This window comes from Euprymna scolopes, chromosome 26 (assembly GCF_053919585.1).
Source record: "Euprymna scolopes isolate OS-2025 chromosome 26, ASM5391958v1, whole genome shotgun sequence".
In the NCBI taxonomy this organism is placed as follows: Eukaryota; Metazoa; Mollusca; class Cephalopoda; order Sepiida; family Sepiolidae; genus Euprymna; species Euprymna scolopes.
In genome coordinates this window covers 95,648,418-95,673,142 of record NC_136507.1, presented here as the reverse complement: position 1 = coordinate 95,673,142, position 24,725 = coordinate 95,648,418, and the positions used below count along the sequence as shown (strand labels likewise).

Below are 24,725 nucleotides of genomic sequence, written 5' to 3'. Positions count from 1 at the left end.
ACTATTGTAGCGGAGTTTCTAACATATTTAATGTAAGACATATGGTATAATCACGTTGACACACTGGTTCCCGTCAGATCACCGAAGTTAAGCAACGTTGAGCCTGGTCAGTACTAAATGGGTGACCATTTGAGAATTCCAGTTGCTGTGTGTGCTTTATGCATATCTCAATATTGTTTCCAGTCAACCTTGGGCCTCTCCTTGTTACTGGAGCCAAACAGTGCCGATCCAGGAGAGGTGTGGTTAGGGACTGCGTAATCCTTGCCTCACAATTACACACACAGCTATCCTTAAAGGGGTGTCCATTGTCTCTTGAGACTGAACGGAGGCATCGATCGAATGTAAGAGAAAGCGTAGAGGGCAGTCGATATATACGCGCTATTGCAGTATTGGAACCATAACTATTCAACCATTAATGTAAGATTTTAGGGGAAAACAAGTTTCGAATACAAATGTCAGCTATAGGAGCTAATAAAATAAACGTGTTGTGGGAATCTGTGCAAAACTTTCATTTGTTAAATTTGTATTCTAATTATTTTGATAAAGAAGATAGAATGTCAGCTAGTCTTGAGAGTTTCCCAACATTTCAGATTCTTCCAGTTATATTAGAGAACGAAACAGTGGGAGGGGACAGTAAAAACGACTTCTGGCCAAGATCAAAGTGTAGTATTTGTTCTTCAGACGCTGCACTTTAATTTCTTGTTCTCTCTTAGTGGAGGAGAAATCCTTCACGACTGAGACAATTTAAAATTTTTGTTCCTTTTCTCCACGTTAAAAAACGACCCTGGTGTCTAACTCTGTCCCGTGCGTGGGGTGGGGTGGGGGTATTGTAAATAGGGACACGTCTTGAGTACAAATGTCAGTTATAGGAGCTAATAAAATAAACAGGTCAGGGAGGAGGGGGGAATCTGCGTAAAACTCTATTTGTAAATTTATATTCTTGGAATGTCATAAGGAAATTTTATTCTTGGAATGTCATAAGGACATTTTATAAAGAAAATGGAATGTCATAAGGACATTGTATAAGGAAAATGGAATGTCATAAGGACATTTTATTAGGAAAATTGAATGTCATAAAGACATTTTATAAGGAAAATGGAATGTCATAAGGACATTTTATAAGGAAAATGGAATGTCATAAGAACATTTTATAAAGAAAATGGAATGTCATAAGGACATTTTATAAGGAAAATGGAATATCATAAGAACATTTTATAAAGAAAATGGAATGTCATAAGAACATTGTATAAGGAAAATGGAATGTCATAAGGACATTGTATAAGGAAAATGGAATGTCATATGGACATTTTATAAGGAAAACTGAATGTCATAAGGACATTTTATAAAGAAAATGGAATGTCATAAGGACATTTTATAAGGAAAATGGAATGTCATAAGGACATTTTATAAGGAAAATTGAATGTCATAAGGACATTTTATAAGGAAAATGGAATGTCATAAGGACATTTTATAAGGAAAATGGAATGTCATGAGGACATTTTATAAGGAAAATGGAATGTCATAAGGACATTTTATAAGGAAAACATCCTCTTATAACAATATCCGATTTTAATAAAATTCAAACCATGATTATAAGACACTAACCTTGAGTTTCCCACCATTTCAGATTCTTCCAATTATATTAGGAAGCAAAACAGTGGAAGAGGTCAGTAAAAACGAATAAATTAAGATGGTGCTATGAGCATAGTAAAAAATGTATATAACAGCAATCCTTATTCAATCCCGAGCAACGTTAGGTTTTTATGTTCACAATAGAATAGAAATATTATTGAAGTATCTTGTATTAATTCTTTGCTTGCTTTTCTTTTTTCTTTTCAGAGTGTTCTGAGTGTCGAAGACCAACCGATCATTGACGGGAATTTATTCGATGGCATTGTCCATGCATCATGCCAATGGCTGCTTCGTGTTCAGTTCATTCTCAATCAATCCCCTTTGCCCGGATGTCAACATTACATCTTTACTTTGCACGATTTGCAACAATGTTTTCAGGTGAGGCCATTTCTGCACTCAAGTTTTCACCTGGACATTAATTAAGTTTTGTTTTATGAAGAGAAAAAAATATCTATTTACAAAAATGAATTTCGTTTCTTTAGGTTCTAATATACTCCATTTTTTTATGGGCCTAATCAATAACTGTCCCTAGTGAATCCAGATGAAATCAAAGGAAAATTTTAAGGGTATCTTTAGATTTCTTAAAAAGTTAACACTTAATGAAACTTACGAGGTGCTTTCAATAAGTTTCCAGACTTTTTTCGTACGGGCTCTTTATTGATAGTACACACATGAAACTCTAGTCCCCTTTGAAGTAATCTCCTCCGGCTACAGTGCACTTGTTGTACCATTCCAATAACTTCTGGAAGGACCCATGGAGATGACTATCTACACAGGAAGCAAGGTCTGGATTATAGGGAGGGTGAGGAACTGTCTTGATGCCAATCTGGGTCAAATTCTTTATTTAGCCAATCAACTCTGGTGTTCTGACTTCCAAGTACTGCTGTAGCTGTTAATTTGAATCTGAAATCATAAAAATTGGTCAGTCATCTGATAAGATGTATAGCAATAACATACTGAATTTTCAAGAGTCTGCAACAATTTTAAATGTCTGTACAAAAAAGTCTGGAAACTTATTGACGGCATCTCGGATTTGAATGTCCTAAAAGTGAACTTATCGATTTCTATAACATTGAAACAAACACTGATTTTGATCATTTTAATAAAGGAAAGTGATATATTTAAAGTTCGCAGAAACATAAGAACCAAAAGCACTTATTTATTGCAGTGTTTATAGGCACCTACTATATATATATATATATATATATATATATATATACTAGCAATGGGTGCCTGGCGTTGCCCGGGTATTTGGAGGTGTATACTGAGCAAAAAAAAAAAAAAGGGGTCAATTTTTTTAACTTTGACCCTTATTATGACCCCTTAAAATTTATTGTTTTAGGCTGAACGTAAGTTATTAAGTTAGATCCATGTCCAAGGAACCTATATCTAAAATTTCAAATGTTTAGACCCAAAATTGTCAGAGGAGTTTGGTAGAGTTTTCAAAGGTCAAATCGTTGAACTTTGACCCCTTAATCGCCAAATTTCTGGTCAAAAACCGATTACGTCGATTTTCCCAAATCTCAGTAGTACCCTGTATATCAAATTTCGAGTCTTTAGACTTAAAATTGACAGAGTTATTGCGTATGGAAATGTACACAGACACACAGACATACAGACACGTTCACTTATATATATATATATATATATATATATATATATATATATATATATATATATATCGTGCAGTCTAGAATGTTCGCGCAGGTTTGTGTACCTAATTTTATTAAATTCTCCTGAATGGTGGCTTTTGATATGTTAAGCCATTTTGTTAGTTTTCACAATGTGTAATCTGAATTATTCTCAATCAATGTCTTGATTTAATCAACATCAGTAGCAACCGGTCTGCCTGATCGTTATTTATTTAAGGTTAAAATCTCCAACTCTAAAGTTTGTAAACCGCTTTCATAGGGTTCTGTCAATTAAAGCATTTACATCATACACCGCACATATCATATTTTTTTTTTTTTTTACAAGATATGTGTGCTTTTATGAAAAGCTAAAAGCATTAAGGGCCTAAAATGGGGTTTACAATCTTCTTTCTATTCTCCAAAGGTTCCAAAATTAATACGGATAATTTTTAACTTTCTTTCTCAAGAGATAACTTGAAGTATTCTCTAACCGGAAATGTAAGTATAGGAAATCTGTTAATAATTTGAAATGTCTAAAACTTAGCAGAAACTTTCCGGACAATGTAATAGAAAGATATATAGGTTTTTCCTTGTGTTTGTCAGTTAAGATTTCCAGTTATCACTCGATTATCTTCTTTCTTTTTAACCAAAAGGTCTTTATCAAGTTGTCACCAACTCAAAGGATGGACAAAAACTTTCTGATCTTTCTATGGCGGCATGAAATACAAAGAGTATTTTTTGATTCTGTCAGTCGAACATCAGATTTAAACTTTTTGGAAAGTCTTCTCAATTCTCTCATAACTCAGGTGAGTGGGAATCAATAAATTTCGTTGTTTTTTTTTTTTTTCTGTTGTTGTAATAATTATTGTAGTAAAGTGGTTTTTGCGAGTGGTACGACATAAATATGAAGAAATAAATTGGATGAAAAGATTCTGTAAATCAACAATTATAATTTTTTACATAAATAATAACTGAAAAAGAATTACTTTTAAAAATGGGGGCGTATTTAATTGTCAGTCGCTGGTCAAATGCCCATTGAATGTTCTCGGCTGGCTAATGTGTGACAAAAATATTGTTATGAATAAAGGAGATAACAAAGGGCAAAGAGTTACTTCCTTTTTAATATAAAATAAATAAAGATATTATCATGCGGTATATATATATATATATATATATATATATATATATATATATATATATATATATATATATAAGAATCGTTGAATTTCATAGTTTCTTTATAGGTAATAATTATAAAACGATTTTTTAATATTCTTAGTTATTATTGCCTGTAGTAAGTTCTGAACTTTCAACATCCAGAAGAGAGTCACTTAGAAGTGATTGTAGATCACTGCCGTTAGACGTTGCGCCACGGGTCTATGATATAAAAATGATTAGCACGTCTACCCAAACATGGTTGACGGAACAAGAACAATTTCCCCAGTTCAAAATTCTGTGGAGATTCATGAGTTCGACATAGTCAAAGTAACCTTCTTCTTCAGGTGTATCTTGTCGAACGTTTCTGTCGAATTCGGGAATTTGGACGGAATTTAGAACGGAACCCTTTATTTACTTCACGTGGGTAGCATGCTCTTCTTCCGTTGAAGTAAATAAAAGATTCTGTTAGAAATTCCGTCCAAATTCCTAAGTTCGACAACATACACCCGAAGAAGGTCGGAGGTTAAATCGACTGAAACGTAATGAAAGTGGCACTAAAGATACGGACAGTAGTCTGATGAATCCAAATAATATGAAAAATTAGTTTATAATTTTATTGTCAGTTAACCTCTTCCCGAATTATTTCGAGTATTTACAGGAGGGACATTCAGTATATTTGCGTTTGATTACTGACGGTAAATATTGCGTTTTATTATTGAATCTAAATATTGCGTTTTATTACTGAAGATAAATATTGCGTTTTATTACTGAAGATAAATATTTATTTAAACTGAAACCAAGTGTTGCTTTTTATTACTGAATATAGATCTTGCGTTTTATTACTAAAGCTAAATAATGCGTTTTATTACTGAAGTTAAATATTGCGTTTTATTAATAAAGCTTAATATTGCGTTTTATTACTTAAACTAAATAATGTGTTTTATTATTGAAGCTAAATATTGCGTTTTATCAATGAAGATAAATACTGCGTTTTATTACTGAAGCTAAATAATGCGTGTTAATACTGAAGCTATTTAATGCGTTTTGTTACTGAAGTTAAATATTGCGTTTTATTACTGATGTTTTATAATGAGTTTTATTACTGAATCTAAATGTTGCGTTTTATTACTGAAGAATAAGAATGCGTTTTATTACTAAAGTTAAATATTGCGTTTTATTACTAAAACTAAATATTGCGTATTATTACTGAAGCTAAATATTGCGTTTTATTACTGAAGCTGAATATTGCGTTTTATTACTGAAGCTAAATATTGCGTTTTATTACTGAAACTAAATATTGCGTTTTGTTACCGAAGCTAAATAATGCGTTTTATTACTGAAGTTAAATATTGCGTTTTATTCCTGTAGCTAAATAATACGTTTTATTACTGAAGCTAAATATTGCGTTTCATTACTGAAGCTAAATAATGCGTTTCATTACTGAAGTTAAATATTGTATTTTATTACTGAAGCTAAATATTGCGTTTTATTACTGAAGCTAAATATTGCGTTTTATTAGTGAAGCTAAATATTGCGATTTATTACTGAATATAAATATTGCGTTTTATTACTGAAGCAAAATATTGCGCTATATTACTGAAGTTAAATATAGGGTTTTATTACTGATGTTAAAATTGCGTTTTATTACTTCAGATAAATATTGCGTTTTATTACTTCAGATAAATATTGCGTTTTATTACTTCAGATAAATATTGCGTTTTATTACTGAAGTTAAATATTGCGTTTTATTACTGAAGCTAAATAATGCGTTTCATTACTGAAGCTAAATATTGCGTTTTATTAGTGAAGCTAAATATTGCGTTTTATTACTGAAGCTAAATATTGCGCTATATTACTGAAGTTAAATATTGCGTTTTATTACTGAAGCTAAATAATGCGTTTCATTACTGAAGCTAAATATTGCGTTTTATTAGTGAAGCTAAATATTGCGTTTTATTACTGAAGCTAAATATTGCGCTATATTACTGAAGTTAAATATAGGGTTTTATTACTGATGTTAAAATTGCGTTTTATTACTTCAGATAAATATTGCGTTTTATTACTAAAGCTTAATTATGTGTTTTGTTACTGAAGATAAATATTCGTTTTATTACTTAAGTTAAATGTTTCGTTTTATTACTGAAGTTAGATATTTCGTTTTATTGCTAAAGTTAAATATGTCGTTTTATTACTGAAGTTTAATATTTAGTTTTATTACTGAAGATAAATATTTCCTTTTATTACTGAAGCTAAATATTGCGTTTTATTACTAAAGTTAAATATTTTGTTTAATTACTAAAGTTAGATATTTCCTTTTATTACTAAAGTTAAATATTTCGTTTTATTACTGAAGTTTGCGGAGTTTCGCTCTGTTATTTCTCACCTTTATTTCTAAATATAAGTCTTTTTTATTAATTGTGGTTTGTCTTAGTTATTATTTTCAAAATATGAAAGAGTAATTTTTATTAGTTTATTTCTGTATCGTGCTCAACATTCCAAATTGAAACAGTTACTGAGAAAATGATTTTATTCGAAAATAAAATTTCACTTTACACAACTAGCTCTGTGCTAAATGTAAATGAAACAGATTTGACACAATCTATTATATAAAGAGCGGCTGTCTATGTGATATTCAGCTAAAAGTAAAAAAAAAAACTACAAAACAAAGATACACAATGTTTATATATTCTTGATCGTCGTTGTACTGGCTGCATAATATTTAACATTTAAAAATTATCCATTCTTTAGGGGTAAACGGTGCCAGGTTTCGTCGACGCGAGAGGGTCATTCCATCAGCTATTTTTAATGTTATCTTCTATGATATAAAGGGTGGATGAATTAATATCATTTTTTTTGTTTTCAATTCGATAAATCAAGAAAGAACAATGATCTGAGGGAGGAAAGAAACAGTGGTGGGTTGGGAGGAGTATGGAGAAACGGGCAAGAGAGAAAGAGAGAGAGAGAGAGAGAGAGAGAGAGAGAGAGAGAGAGAAATGTAGAGTACTAAAAGTTTTAATATAAAGATGTTCATTTTTTTCTGTGTAACGGGTAAAGCCGGGTAGCCTTGCTAGTTGCAAAATAAAAGAAATAAACTAGGATTCTGTTTTATTTTCCTTCGATTTTGTATGCATATATATTTATGTTTGTGTAATGCATATATTACGAATGTTTAGCGCAATAATAGCAGGATAAATTTCAAACTTATATGACTTCCAAAATATCGATAATGTTATTAATCATAGATAAATTAGACTTTTTAGTTAAAATCGAGAAAAAGTTATAACCTGTTGACTTAGAATGAGAGCTTTATATGAAATTGATAGTTGAATATGGCTAAATTTATACCATAATACTTAGTTCGCTGTAGTTAACCATAACACAGATCAATTTAAAATTTCAATCAGATCGATTGAGTATTTTCTGAGTATATTTGTTATTCTGGTGACTAATACCTATTAATCCATATTAAACGCTAACTGTTTTTTGAATGGATACCATAATACTTAGTTCGCTGCATCTAATCATAACCAAGGTCAATACAAAATGTCAGCCAGATCGACCTAGTAGTTTCTGAGAAAAAATGGAACGAATAGATAGACTAAGAGAAATGTAATGTAGACGTGTGTTTTGGTGGAATTACCTACGAATGAACTCACCCACACATATAAATACCTGCAGACAAGGCATTAATACCAGCTCTAAATGTGAAGAGCCAACAGAGCTTGTTTGTTGGCTAGACGAACAAACTCACATTTTTGTATATTTTTGTAAATACATTTTTCTACTCTATTCCTGCGTTCTATTCTCTTTTGTAACCTTTTAACTAGGGCAATAAAAATTTATTGTGAAAATAAGTAGAAACTTGCGCGTGATTAAAAACGAAATTTTGAAGGCGGTTAGGGTTTAGGATTTGGAGTTAGAGTTAGTTTCTCCAATCAGTAACGATATGTTCCGGGCCCACCCCGCATTCTCTTCTTTAGATTTTTTGTGACCGCGCCCAACACCTCATTTCAGATGCTATTAGTTTGTTCTGTTGGAAGAAATAGAACAACAATAAAATAAAATAGAACAACAATCTACTGTAAGTTTTATGAATAAATATTGTTTTATCTTTGTTGTGGCGGAATTACCTACGAATGAACTGATCAATATACAATAAATACCGGAAGACAAGGCATTAATGCGATGTCTAGATCAGAAGAGTCAACAGAACTTTTTAATGTTCTCGTTAATACATTTTTCTCTTCTATTCCCATGTTCTGTTTTCAGAAATGGCCGGACCTTGATATAACTGAAAACCAGCATTTTGTAACGATTCCATTGAAGAATACTGTATATTCGCAGACTTCATCTGTTGTAAGTATGGTGATCAGTGATTTTAAATCATTTATGTATGTTGCTTTCGCTTTAAGATGCGTGTATATGAATATATATATGTATATATATATATATATATATATATATATATATATATATATATATATATATATATATGCGGTAGAACGATAAAATTGTCGCCCTAGAAAAGACGACATGATTCCATTTCCGTTTGATGAAAACCGGTTTTCTTCTTTTGTTGCCGACCATCTACTCGTTGGCCAGTTGTGCATAAATCCCAAGAGCGATACAAGCCTTCTATCATGCCTGATAAAGTGACAAATTGTTCGACGCGCAAGATTGATGTACAACTTATGCCTTCTGCCGATCCAAGGTATGAAAACAAGACCATTATCAGCACCCTCAAAATGCAAATCCGGAGGGTTTAACGCTTGAGGGCACAGCTCAACGAAGTTTCTGGTCACGGCTATGGTCTTTGGTGTGGTTTCAAGTGAGGGCCACATCATGCCACCTCACATCTTCGAAGTCGGCTTGAAAGTCAACAGCAAAGTGTATCTGGCTATGCTGAAAAGTGTGGTGATCCCCTAGTGCAATCAGGTAGCCGCTGGGAGACCCTGGGCGTAGCAGCAGGATTCAGCACCGACCCACAAGTCCAAAGAGACTCAGGCTTGGCTTCAGAAGGAGCGCCACGACTTTCGCTGGTGACTTGATGCTTCCACAGATATATTAAAAATAAATGGTCGAAATATAATCAAATTAACTATGATAATGAATACAATCCAAGGAACGAAAATATTGTAGGGTGTGTTCATTCAATTTACGTGTTTAGTTATGACAGTTGAATTTCAAACTTAAGCGTGACGGATCACTGATTACAAAATATAATGACAATTAAATAGAAGCATCAGTAAATGCATTCGATATAAAAGATAAAACGAAAAAAAAGATTCCAATGTCTAGAAGTAGCAAAAGAAGGCGCGAAAAGAATCAGAAATTATTCCTTTAAACAGTGGCATCCCTGTCCATGTATTTTATTCATTAGTATTTAGTTAGAATCTACCGTTTTGTTTTCATTTCTCGATGCATGTATGTAAACCATTATACATCCGTGTCATTATCGAGAACCCGTGTTCTATTCGTCTGTTGATAAACCCACTCAGTCGCCGATGTTTATATAAAAAAAACGGTTTGTTAAAAAGAAAAGAGCAGTTACAGAAGCATAAGACAGATAGGTTAGTTTCGTTTGCGAGAAAGAGTGTGCGTGAGAAAGAGAGAGAGATTTATATCCCATATTGCTACTACCTAGCCACATTATGCGTTCTTCCCCCCCCCCATTAAAGATAGCAACTTTTTTAGTCCCCTGATTTATCGGAGAGGGACCTGTGTTTTCAGTGGCGTCCGTTCGTGCGTCCGTTAGTCCGGACGATTGCCAGATAACTGTCCATTAGTTTTTCCTGAAATTTTGCCACAAATTGTATTTTATTAAATAGATGGGCACAGTAAAATAATTTTTTTGTGAAAATTCCCGTTGCGTCCCCGGGGGCTCAAAAAATGTTAAAAAATGCCTCAAAATGACAAAAATGACACGTTTTGCCCCATATTTTAATCCTCAAACAAGGCGTTTTGCCACTTGGGCGGAAGGGGCTACTATTTGAGATCTACAGGAGACTATGTGGCGAGTTGAGCAGCGAGATAGTTGTTTACATTATATTTAAACTTCTGCATGCTACTACACCCAGGAAAGCATGGACCAAGGAGAAAATTCCAAATTCTAGCAGTCCGACGGAAGAAAAACTATTAGCGTAGAATGCTTGATTTTTAAATTGCACTTGCTTTTAAATTTAGGAATAATTTGCACTTGTTTGTAAATTTGGGAATAGTAATATATATGTATATATATATATATATATATATATATATATATATATATATATATATAGGTGGTTTCTTGTTTTGATTTTTTAAACGATAGTAATGTTTATGCTCCGCCTCGGAGAACCGTTGTTTTTCTTAGAAAGTCGCCCAATTTTATTTTGACGTATTATTTATTATTTTAAAAACCAGTAATCTACGGACATGCGTGTTTCGGAGCCCTACTCCTCTTCAGCGTAGCTTGAATGTTGGTAGGATTCGAACCTTGGATCTTATGTATTTCAGTCCAGCGCCATAATCCACTGCGCTATGTTCCCATAGACAATTTACTGCTTCGTTTTTATCGTTCACCTGTTTAATTGGTTTTTGTTTTGATTTTTTACTAATCCCAAATTTAAAAACAAGTGCAATTTAAAAATTAAGCATATATATATATATATATATATATATATATATATATATATATATATATATATATATATATATATATATATATATATATATATATATTTGGTTTGTCACATTTTATTATAATTACTTCATAATTTGTGCTTTTTTTTCCAGAGTGAATTGCATGCAATGAAAGATGTGGGCAAGTTACATGACTGTCTTCAAGGATACATCACCAGATACAATGCTTCAAAAGTCATTAACAACTTGGATGTCCTTCTCTCTGAATATGTTATTTCTCATGTCATCCGGATCCACCGTATTCTTACCAACCAAAAGCAAGTTCTTTTAATTTCGTTTTGCTTTTTAATTTCTGGCTAGAAAAATGTATTTGTATTATTTATGTTCCAACCGGTGTTAAAACTCAGTAAATAAAGCTGTTTGGCTTAGCCAGGTTAAATAAATAGCAGTTTCTCGTTAGCTAAGAAAAGAACTCACAAACAAACAAAAAATCGTTTGTTAGACGAATATAAAACACTCGTTTATTTCTCACTTTGTGTTGCGCACTTTAGTCGGTAGACAGGAGGAGGGAGTAGGAGGTGGCTCACGATTGTTTCTTAACTCTCTTCTGTCTGTCGTCCCACTTGTTTATATCTGTTCCCATGCAAGTGTTTAACCCCAGTAGCTGTGAGGTCAATTACTTGACTTACTCACCTCCGACGGCGTCAGTTTTGACAGATCTGCATGCATCGCCCCGTTACTTTACCCTGTCGACCGCCTCTATGTACGTGCACGTGCACGTGTGTGCGTGTGCATGTGTGTGTGTGTGTGTGTGCGTGTGTGTGTACACATACACAATCTCAACACTTGACATAAGGGTATCGTTAAAAAGTGAAAAAATTCTTTCTTAAGTTACCAGTATATCTGTAACAGAGTATGGCGGCTGTATGCAAATGCCGAGCCGCGTGTGAAGTGACGTCACCGGAAAGAAAAACAAAGACTACAAACAAAACGTGTGCACAGACCGATGATGACGTTTCAGAGGATAGAGGTCAGAGAGAAGAAACATAATGACATTTTATTCAGGAAAGTACTTAAAAATAAATAAATGCCGTTGTTGCAAAATAGGGGTCGAATTATTATTTGCCATATGTTCCTTGTGACGTACTCTGCTACAACGTGTTGGGTCCCCAGTGTCTACATGTTAACATATGTGTAAACGAGTGTAACGTAACATATTTACTAGGCCTATAATCTGTTAAAAGGCACAGATAGAGAATGGGGAAAATTGTTGATCGTAGTTTTAGCTGGGAGAGTGTTTTTTTTTTTGTGAATGTTTGGCAAGGGAGGACCATAGATTGGGGCTCAGACGAGCACTTGCCATGAAAATAATGACAGAGCAGAGACAGGTTTGCAACGTTTCCAGATGTAGTAACAGTATTCCAATGGATTAGTTAAAAATTTCAGCTTAAAATTACCAAAAAATAGGATTATGATATTCATGAGAGTTGGAGAAACGTACAAGATTATAAGGTAATTATGGCCTTCCATAATGAAAATAAAATGCCTCATTTACATGAACGTTTGTAGGGTATCTGAAGATACCAGTCTGAATACAAACCATTTTATTTGCAATTTCTCGACTCCAAAATATCAAATAATTTTTTCATCATCTTTTTTTGAATGAGCAGCTATGCTCATTTGTAATGTTTTTTAAAGAATTTTCTCTCCATCCGTTTATATTTTTACTATTTTTAAGATTTAAGTGCAGAGGAAACATTACCATAGTACAACATTAGACCTGAAGAAGACTGACGAACACCACGAAAACGAGTAGTCGAAAAATAAATAGCAAAGCCATGACCATAATCCGATAAAGAAGTAAAGCACATAATTTTTATGTTTTGTAAAATATTCATATATAATATATTGCTTATTATTACTAAGAAAAGAAAACAGCAATCCGTACAAAGTCTGTAATTGGTGAAGTCGATTGGAAATGCATTGTTTAATAATATACTTGATGAAAACCATTACCTGTATTGGTTTGGATATAGTATGTAATCGATGAAATCGAATGGATATACATTTTATTTTTAATCAGCTGACCAGTATCCCGGCGTTGCCCAAGAAAGTAGATGAACTCAAGATATGCCATGCCCAACCTTAAACGATTTGTCATTTTCGGTGGATGTTGCATATTAATATTAATAGTATTATAGTAAATACCACGGTTGTTAAGCAGATAAAACGAGTATCCCAGTAGATAATTATCTCGTTCATGTAACCCCATGTGTGTGTACTTATCTATGGTAATAACATGAACAGTATAAAATTCACTTTACTATATTGGATATTTTTGGAATTGAATTTAAATGTCGACTGCTATTCACAATTTCAAAATGAAAACGGTTAGAAAAATTGCAGTTGGAAATGGATTATTTCATTTCAATAAAGTCGTCTGAGTAATAGTGCTTGAATAACATTATGATTTAGTACGCCATCTTTAACACATGATTTTTTTTAGAGTTTCACCTAGCAATATCAATAAACAAAATGTACTGTAAAAATTGAATATGTGTATATATATATATATATATATATATATATATATATATATATATATATATAATCTCACCCACTGTGACCCATTGTCCACCCCTTCCGCCATAAGCACCGAAACACGAATGGCAAGTGCCAGTGAGTGGAAAACCTTCCAACGCGATGGTGGTGCCTTTTTGGCAAAGAAGAAATGAGTTTAATGAATATCTGAACACGTGGAAACTCCCGACCGGCATTTTTAAAAATATTTCAGTGCTAAATTGTCCTTATTATAATTCTTTTGAAGTGCCTCTTGGGAAGAAGAAAAGCTTAACACCTTTAAATGGAAATTACAGTAATCTACTCCATTTTTATTTCATTCGTAATTATGGAAGGGGAATTTATCTTCAAATATCTTAAATTTCGAATTAGAGCGACGCACGTATACTAAGTAAATATTTATAAGTCCTTACACCCCCACTTTTTTTGGGGGGGGGAGAATAAACAACACATTGTGGATGCGTTATCGGCAGCTCTCGTTACTCTCGCTTCTCCTTATTTGTCCCTCAGTCCTCATTTCCAATGAGTGATGTTTCTGACAAAGGGTGAAGAAAAAGCTGCTCTCCAGAACGACAGTACTTCGTGAACAGTAGCCTGAGATGTCGGAAATTTTCTGTTCCTATGTCTATCTTTGTGGCCATGTCACTAATAAGGGTACTGGAGGTAAACGTTTCATCTGGGCTGACGTTGGATTATCTGCCTGATTGTCAGGGACCCGAACCTTGGATTAACCACTAAGGAGGGCGTCCTATCAGCAGGTGAAAAATACTGGGGCTGCTGTATTGCCATCTGGTGAATGGACTCTGGACCATGCAGTAGATTCTAGTGGGGCCTCCTGATGCCTCCTAGTGGGTAATTTTTACGGCTTTACCTTATCATGGCTACAAAAAAAAAATCCTTTCTGTTTCTCGCTTACTTTCCCTCTCTGTCCTGCTCTAACCAAGTCTGTCGACCTGTTCCATAAATCCCAATCCTCAATATGAAATATCTCCAGAAAAATAACACGTGTAAACCTAGAACCCCATCCTCCAACGTAGACCCCTCCTATCATGTCTCCTTCTCCAACATCAGGGGTTTACATTCCAACCTTCCAGAGGTTGCAACCCAATTACAGGAGACGAAACCAGACATATTCTTCTTAAGTGAAACTGGCATAAGGCCGACCACTTCCCTTGACGAATTCATAATTAAAGGATACTCTAACTTAACATCTAAATATGACCCCCAAGATCGCCATGCACATGGAATATGTGCCTACATTAAAGATGGCTTTCCGTGTGGTAGGGATATCTCCAGAGAAGACCCTAATTTACCTTATATGTGCTTCCGGGTCGCACTTGTTTACACCAGTGCATTTATATTTGCTCTCTATCGCCACAACAACAGCGGAGTTACTATCTTTAAGAGCATATCTGAAAAAATTGACCACATCCTGTCTGCTCACCCTTCAGCTAACATCTACATTTGTGATGACTTCAATGTCCACAATGTGGAATGGCTGACCAACTCTAACAAGACAGATGATGAGGGGAGGTTCTGTCATGATTTTGCCATTGCCTATGACCTCACCCAGATTGTTCACGAACCCACCCACCTTCTAGACCTTTTTCTCACAACTTCCCCTGAGCTATGTTCAAGTTTCGTTCTGTCTCCTCTGGGATCTTCCAACCATTCGGTTGTATCAGTTAAGATAAAAACGAAATGCAATAAGTCTTCAGATGTACCTCTCCACCGTTCTGTATATCGATACTCTACGGCTGACTAGGATAGCTTCCATACACTTATATCTGATCTACCCCTGCATTCCATGTTTAAAAATGATGTGTCCTCCATAGTATCAGACCTGATCGAATGGCTAATTGTAGGCATAGACCGATTCATACCATCCAAAAATTCCAACAAAAACCTAACAGCCAGCCATGGTTCTCCCCAGAATGTGCTGCTGCCATCGCACACAGAAATTACTTTTTCCATAGCTACCAACGTAATAGATGCACTGAGACTAAAGCTGCCTTCAGGACTGCCAGCAACCACTGCAAAAGAGTAATAAGAAATGCAAGAGAGCTATATGCTCAGTCCGTTAAATCCAAAGTAGCTGAGCAGCTGCTTGGTTCCCACTAGTTTTGGCAAATAGCAAACAAGATCCTGAACAGAAGTGTGTGTTATATCCCAACCATCATCAATGGACCTGATGTCATCTCTTCAGCATCAGATAAGGCCAATTTGGCAAGTATCTTGCAGCTAATTCTACCCTATGTGACGAAGGCCATCAACTCCCCGTATTTCCTCCTATAATGGACAACACGCTCTGCAACATACAAATATCTGTGCATGAGGTCGCCAAGCTAATCAAGAACCTTGATTTCAGTAAAGCGACTTGCCCTGACGGCATTCCAATCATTGTGCTGAAAAAGCTTCAACCAGAACTTGCCTCCATACTTACAAAACTCTTTAAGCGTTCCCTTAAAGAGAAGTGCTTCTCAACACCACGGAAAACCTCATCAGTATGCCCTGTATTTAAGAATTCAGATGATAAGTCATCTCCCTCTCAGTACAGACCACTAAGTCTCCTGCGTGTCATGAGTAAGAGTAATCCATATTAAATAGAGAAGTAGTCAACCACCTCAACAGAAATAACCTTCTTAGTGACATGCAATATGGTTTCCGTTCTGCCAGACCTACAGCAGATGTGCTAACTGTTATATCTCATAGGATTAGCGAATCTCTTGACAAAGGCTTCCTCTCTAGGGCAATTGCTCTTGACATATCAAAGGCCTTCGATAAGGTATGACATAAGGGCCTACTTCACAAGATTTCCAGCTACAGTATAACTGGAAATGTTTTCTCGATCATTAAATCATTTCTCTCCGATAGGCTCATAAGAGTAGTGGTTGGTGGGCAGAAATCAGAGGCCTTCAATATTAATGCTGGAGTCCCTCAGTGGTCCATCCTAGGCACAACTCTCTTCCTAATATACATCAATGATCTCCCAAAACACATACTTAAATCATTCGTTGACATCTATGCTGATGACATGACCATCTACGGCAACACATCAAAGGCCTTAAATGACAAAGTTCTCTCTAATTCTCTTTCCTCTGATCTTGAGTGCGTGGTACAGTGGGGGAGGAGATGGCTGGTTACTTTTAATGCATCTAAAACCAAGCTCCTATCTTTACATCATCAACGCTCTGATCCCCATCTGGCATCAATTGAAATGGATGGCTCTCATCTAGGGGAAGCTCCATGTTTTGATAAGCTTTTGGGCTTGACCTCTACTCCTGACCTGAAATGAAACATGTACATCAAGTCAGTTGCCAAGGTCGCTGGAAAAATTGTAGAATCATTCTACCGCTCCAGAAGATATCTCACCCCTGATGCAATTCTCTATCTATATAAAAGCCAAGTACGTCCAAGAATGGAGTACTGCTGCCACATCTGGGCAGGAGCTGCTAAAAACAGCCTATCCTGCCTTGACAGAGTACAAAATAGGCTTCGTGGCCTAGTGGGTGATGCCCTTTTCTCTTCTCTGCAACGTCTCTCCCACAGCTATCTTTGTTTTATCGTTATTTCCATGGCAGGTGCTCGTCTTAGCTCCAATCTCTGGTCCCCGCCAATCTTTCACGATAAACACCTGTCTAGCTGAAACCACTGTCAAAAATTTTCCCCACTCCTTATCTGTGCCAAAATCAAAACGTTGATTTCATGAACAAAGCTTCTTTCTTAGGAGTGCACACCCGTGTAACTCTGTTCCGGTTGCCTGCTTCCCACCTGACTACAATCTGGATTTCTTCAAGTCCAATGTAAACACATTCCTGATGAACCGCCCCCTTAAGTAAGCCACTTTATCAAATCTCCAATACTAACGTACTGTACACGCAATAACTCTTATCCCCGAGTGGCTTCCGGGCCTTGATAAGTGGTGACTTCCTTGTAACATATATATATATATTGCAAAAAAAAATTAAATAACAAAATCAAAGAGATATGAGTGTGATAAAACATTCCATATTATACTTCCCTGGACTAACAATAAAGTCTCCTCACTACAGCATTTGTCGTTGAGGTTTCAAAATCGCTAAAGTCAACCTACATTGAATATCTGATGCGGCATTGCCTAGAAAAATAGATTAACTCAAGAAATTCTCTCCCAACCTTAAGCAATTTGACGAGAACAAAGCAGACCCTCAGAGTTTTCTGTCATTTTGGGTGGATATTACTTATTATTATTCATAGTATTCCTGTAGATAATTATCTCGTCCATGTGACTCCGCTCGTGGTGTAACTGATCTATGGTAATAACATGAACATCATAAAATTCATTTTACTTTATTAGATATTTTTCTAATTGAATCGAAATGTCGTCTGCTATTTACAATTTCAAAATGAAAACTGTTAGAAAAATGAAAACAGTTTGGAAATGGATCATTTTATTTCGATAAATCGTCTGCGTAGAGAAAAGCATGCGTCATTTGTATTTGTATATTTCGCTAAAATTCGGAACGCTAAAATTCGGAACGCTAAAATTCGGACCTGGATTTGGCTTTCTCTATTCCTAATCAAAACTGCTTACAAATGCAAAAATGCATGCAAATCTCTAGTTGCATAATCGGCAAATAATTATGTTTGGTACTTTTGCAGTTTACGGACCGGGCTTAAATAATAATGTTATTATTTAGGAACCCATTCTTAACATGTTAACTATTCTGTACTTTCACCTAAAAAAAACTGTATGCACGTATTGGTCTTAATATAGTATGTAATCGGTGAACATACTCTGATGAAAAGATATGCTTATTATTGGAACAGAGTTTAAAATTGCAGTTACTTGTGTTTTTGTAATAATAATATTAACAATGATAATAATAACAATAACAACAATGATAATAATAGCAACAACAATAATAATCATAATAGCGATAATAATAACAATGATAATAATAACGACAATAATAATAAAGAAAACATAGTAATAATAACAATAATCATAACAGTTTTGGGTCAAGATCAAAGTGTAGTATCTGTTCTTCAGATGCTGCACTTCAATTTCTTGTTCTCTGTCAGTGGAGGAGAAATCCTTCACGACTGAGACAATTTTTATTTTTGTTCCTTTTCTCCACATTAAAAAACGACCCTGGTGTCTAACTCTGTCCCGTGGGGAGGCATTGTAAATAGGAACAGTAATAATAAAATTATTACAGTACTACTACTACTACTACTACTACTACTACTACTACTACTAATAATAATAATAATAATAATAATAATAACAAGGTGAATAGACTGGTTTTACTATATACATAAGATTAATATTACTTTTTATTCCATTTTCAGAGGACATCTTTTAACAGTAAGTTCTTTGGGAAGCGGAATTGGAAATCTTTACCTTTTGGCATGTGAAGTTGCCAACGTTAGCCCTGTGAAAATGGACAATTTTCGAGGAACCGATTTTATTGATGGCTTGAAATATGCTGTGCGACAAGCTGGGACTGCTGCTCGGCCAATTGCACTGCTTCTTGATGTAAGTCATTTATAAATGAAATGAAACAATCTATATATTAATACGATAGCGTGTGTTATTTATTTATTTTGTGTGTCACGCTTACACCCGAGTGACTGTCGTTTAATTGTTATGGACTTTCATTTCTTGCAATAAATTTTAACAAAAGCGCTACAATAATATCAGAGTGTCTCCATTTACGCTGAACATCCACAGAATGCCAACATCAATATAATACATATGAATGCGTACCCTGTGGAATTTCCACAGGTCCTGCTAGTTTATATATTAATACTATAGTACCTTTAATGTACATACGTGTGTCACAGTTTCCAGATTATAAATTATTTGATCGGGAGATCCTATTTATTAAAAAGGAGGATGCGAAATGATAACATACCACGAACATTAAATTATTAGTATATAGATATGCTAATTTAATGTTTGTAGTATGTTATCACCTTTTATCCTCCTTTTTAATAAATAGGATCTCCCGATCACAGAAGACGCAATGTAAAAAAAATGTTTGTTTTTTAAATGATGTCGCTTTAGGGCCGTACATGAAACTAAAATATATCTTCTTAATTTTCTGTCTAGGATCTAAGGGTAGTATCTGTTCTGTCTAAAGCTGGTATGATGATATTGTGGGCCTTCCGTTCATGCCGGGCATCCATACAATGGAAATATGTCAAAGACACCTATAAGGATATTGGAGATAAACCGTAATACCCAGATATATTCTTACACTACATTAACCAGATTACTTAGATAAATACTGTTACAGTTTTAACAAAAGGGCTACAATAATATCGTGAGGTCTCCATTCACGCTAAACGTCCACAGAATGCCCAGCAGTAATATATTACATATGAGAGATACCACTGTGGAATTTCCACAGGTCCCGCCAGTATATATAATTCATGTGATTAACTATAATGGTCAAGATAAAATCCGGTAGATTTATCAGACGTCACCGTATTTTCCTCTTCATCATCTGACTACCTCTGCATTTTTTTCCTTTCTTTTCACTTCTTTCTCCTTCTCCTCTGTCTTCCATATTACTCTCTCTTTGTGCCTAAAACTAAACGTAAATTCCACGAGCAGAGTTTCTTTCCTAAAACTGTTCGTCTGTGGAACAAGATACTGTGGAGCTGCTTACTGACTGAATATAATTTGGTCCTTTTCAAGTGCTATGTAAATAAGTTTCTATTGATCTGTCCTCTTTAATAACTATCCAAGTTTCACCATTACTGATCATTGTTCTCTCCTATTTAACCCTTATCCTTGAGTGACCTCCCGGACTTGATAAGTGGTGACTTTGAAGTAAAAAAAAAAAAAAAAAAAAAAAAAACTCAGTCAACACTAACAAATTCTTAACCAATATCTCTTTAGGTATATTTGGGGAAGCAGCATGTGCCTGGTTCTTTTTCAGATATAAGATGGCGGACAAAGTCTGTTCATCACACGAAAATTAAAACCGCCATGATATCCTAGAAAAGCAGAGATTGTGCATTCCTTTAAAAGTTTTAATAAACAAATATAAGAAAATAATATCAACACAAAAATTGATTTAGAAATTTTCCTGTGAAGCAGCTCGTCCAATCAAATGCACGTAAGCTATGATTCACGTTTTCTTTTTTTTTTTTTACAAATGTGTCACCTCTTATCAAGGTCGGAGGCCATTCGAGTATAAGGATTAATGAGTCTATGGTAGTCTTTCGACAATAGCATAGTAATCGTTAATAGTGGAAATTTGGTAAATTGGATTACTTAAGGGGACGTCGTCTTTACGTTGGACTTGAAGACAACCATATTGTAGTCAGCTGGAAAGCAGGCAAATGGAATAGAGTTCTAGGAAAGAAGCTTTGTTCATGGAATCCACGGTTAGGTTTAGGTACAGATAAAGAGTGGGAAAAATTATCGATAATGGTTTCAGCTAGACAGGTGTTTTTCATAAAAGTTTTTTCATGAAAGTTTGGCAAAGGGGTGTTGGCAAAGATTGGAGCTCAGCTGAAAATAATTCTGTTTTAGCAGAAACAGGCCAGCAACGTCTCTTCTGCGTACTGAGTGGGAAAGAGGTTGCAAGAAAGAGAAAAATGCATCACCTACCAGACTACAAAGTCGGTTTTGAACTCTGTTGATGCAGGATAGGGTGCTTCGAGCAGCTCCTGCCCAGATGTGGCAACTTCATCCTAGGACTATTTTGGCTCTTATACAGGTAGAGATTTGCAGCAGCAGTTAGATATCTACTGGAGCGGTATAATAATCCAACCATTTTTGCAGTGACCCTGACAACGGATTTGATGTACGTGTTCCACTTCAGATCAGGAGTAAAGGTCAGACCCAGAAGCTTGTCAAAACATGGAGCCTCCCCAAGATGAGAGCTATTCATTTCAATTGATGCCAGATGGGGATTAGAGCATAGATGATGAAAAAATAAATGATTGGTTTTAGATGCATTCAAATTAACCAGCCACGTTTTCCCGATTGCACCACGTGATCAGGAGAGAGAATTAAAGATATCTTAGTCATTTATGGCCTTTGAAGTGATAACATAGATGGTAGTGTCGTCAGTATAAATGTCTACGAATGATCTAAAAATGTGATTTGGAAGATCATTAATGTAGATTAGGAAGAGAGTTGGATCCAGGATGGACCTCTGAAGGACTTCAGCATTAATACTGTGAGCTTCTGATTTCTGCCTATCAACCACTACTCTTATAAACCTATCAGAGAGAAATGATTTAATAATTGAGAAGACATTTCTAGTTATGCCGTAGCTGGAAATCTTGTGAAGTAGGCCTTTATGCCATACCCTATAAACAGAAATATGCTAACAAACTCGGATGCTTAGAATTGCTATTTGAGAATGTGGTCGGGATTGTGTAGTTAAGCCAAAAAGTAAAGAGAAAAAAGATTAAATATACAATAAATAAATATTATCAAAGCCAATAAAAGTTACTTTTTTTACCGAGCTGGCTCTTTTTTTTAATTTTTAAGTAGTTTTCAATATTCTTTATTTCATTTTAAATATTCACTTTTTACACGTTGTTTGTCAACAAAATGGCTGCCAATATCTTCTTCATGAGAAACAAGCTCGTTGGCCGCCATCTTGTTGACGAACCACTTGTCAAAACTGAATATTGGAGATGAAATAAGTAGAATTTAAAACTACTTAAAAACACAAAAAAAATGAGTCAGAAAAACTATTAGAGTAGATAAGTAATATTCATTGACTACGGTAAAATTTTTTAAATTATATATTTGATTTTTTAACCCTTTTTTCATTGGATGACTTCTCTGCAGAATCTCTTTGTGGTCTTGTATGAGTAACTTTTTTTTCAATTTATATTTCAGACAAAAGTTCTTCAAAATCCGATTCATTTGGATTGCATTAACAGCTTTCTGGTGACTGAAGATTATACATCCCTTTTCTCAAACGAAGAACTGTCCACAATTCTCCAAGTATGTTTTCTTTTTCTTCTTGACTTCTTATCCTGAATATTTGTTTTGATGATCTTTTATTTTATATAGAGTTACTCCCCGCCCCCAATGTCACCCATGGAATTGCTAAAACTTGACATTTTTTTACTGTTGAGTCACCACTTATCAAGGTCAAGATCCATTTGAGGATGAAGGTTAATGAGACTACAGTAATTATCTTCAGAAAGATGAAGACGACTAAAATTTGTTAACATTTGATTTGAAGGTGCCTATGTTGTAATCTGCAAGGAAGTAGCCCTATTGTTACAAGATAGGATAGACCGAGAATTCGAACCTGGAAAGCTAGGTTTGGAATTGATTCAGGAGAATTCCGATTGTTAGTTTTAAAATAAATAGCAGATATGTTTGTTTGAAAAGGAATTCGATTGTTTAGAATGTTATTGTGAAAAGGAATTTGATGATTCAATTCTGTTTATGGAAATTGAATTGAAACAAAGTCAGTTAGAAAAACGAACAATAGCAAATTTAAACATATTGAAAAATAGGTTAGTTGAAAAATAGGTTAGAAGAATTTGGGTTGCAGATATGTGTGAACAGTGCACGTGAGTTCAGGACCACGTGAGTCGAGCATATGCTCGGACATGGGGGAACGAGACACTTGAAGCATCTCCAGGCCATGGGATCAATCATGCACGTTTTTGGCCATGCGATGACGTCATGGCTGGGAAATGAGTTCTCAATATAGTTGGCTAGTTTTAGTGAGACAAACAGAGAGGGTCGGACAGAGTCGACAGACAGGGTCAAACAGGAGAGTCGAGTCCGGATTGAATCCTCCTTTGGAAGCGAAGGGTTAGAAGTTGAAATCATGTAGTGACTTTGAATTCCTTCATGTGGAATCATTGACCGGTCGAAGAAATAAAGTAACGTCATCATTTTGTAACTCGTCTTGTGTTGTGTCATTCTCAACAAACAAAGGTATTGTGAATCATTTATATGAACTTTGTGTCCACTCATCATAATAATGAACTTTGTGTATAAACCCCATCCTTAAGAAATGTGTCTCCCTCTCTATCAAGAAATAATGACTGTCCCCTCCTGTGATAAAAGAACTGATAATCCTCATCTCTAAGTATATGTAATAGAAACATTCACAGAAGGTATAAATGTATCTCTCATCTATCTCTCCCCTCATCAATATGAATGTCCCCATCCGTCTCTATATTAAAATGTACCCTGTCTCTCTCTCTCCAATATGAACACGCAACTCATATAATATAATATCTACATTTTGCCTCATTCTACGTTGTGATAGCAAAACAAATTATTCCTGCGAATGTATTACAAGGAGGTACCAGAGATTGGAGCTCAGTTGGAAATAATGAAAAAAAAATAGAGAGTAATTAGCAACGTTTTTTTATGAGTGAGACTGTAAGGAAAGAAAAGAAATCATTCTCCATAAAATTTCAAAGTGGATTTCGGATTTTGTCAAGAAAAGAAAGAGCGCTTTCAGCTGCACCTTCAGAGACATGGCAGCATTACTGATCCTAGAAGATATCTGACTCCTGTATTTCACTTTTATTTACCCCCAAACAGGGCATATTGCCACTTGGACGTAAGGGACCATGATCATTTAGGACCATATCTACAGGGACACCAAATAGGGAATTGCCCAGCAAAATGTCTGTTGCAGATATGTGTGAACAGTGCACGTGAGTTCACGAACATGGAGGAAAGAGACACTTGAAGCATCTCCAGGCCATGGGATCGATCATGCACGTTTTTGGGTCGGACAGAGTCGACAGACAGGAGAGTCGAGTCCGGATTGAATCCCCCTTTGGAAACGAAGGGTTAGAAGTTGAAATCATGTAGTGACTTAGAATTCCTTGATGTGAAATCATTGACCGGTCGAAGAAATAAAGTAACGTGATCATTTTGTAACTGCATCTTGTGTTGTGTCATTCTCAACAAAGGTATTGTGAATCATTTATATGAACTTTGTGTCCACTCATCGTAATAATAATTTTCAAATTTTGCATGTTGATATAATCAGATAAACAGGAGACAAGGAGGGAATTCCAAAGTCTAACAGTTTGTGAGAAGAAACTATTAGAGTAGAAGTAAGGAAGAGAAGAAATCATCTTCCACAAAATTTCAAAGTG

At 35.0% G+C, this 24,725-nt stretch overlaps 1 protein-coding gene and 1 pseudogene across 1 annotated transcript in view; both read left to right on the top strand.

The window, feature by feature from the left end:
- The window catches only part of LOC145248285 (dynein axonemal heavy chain 5-like), a 280,837-nt gene that overhangs the window by 141,135 nt on the left and 114,977 nt on the right, over positions 1–24,725 (top strand). Inside the window, 6 exon segments of the mRNA XM_080110158.1 lie at positions 1,840–2,010; positions 3,917–4,069; positions 8,691–8,777; positions 11,196–11,359; positions 18,957–19,143; positions 22,480–22,587. Of these exon segments, the coding sequence (XP_079966284.1) occupies positions 1,840–2,010; positions 3,917–4,069; positions 8,691–8,777; positions 11,196–11,359; positions 18,957–19,143; positions 22,480–22,587 (870 nt within the window).
- Positions 38–154, top strand: LOC145248489 (5S ribosomal RNA; annotated as a pseudogene).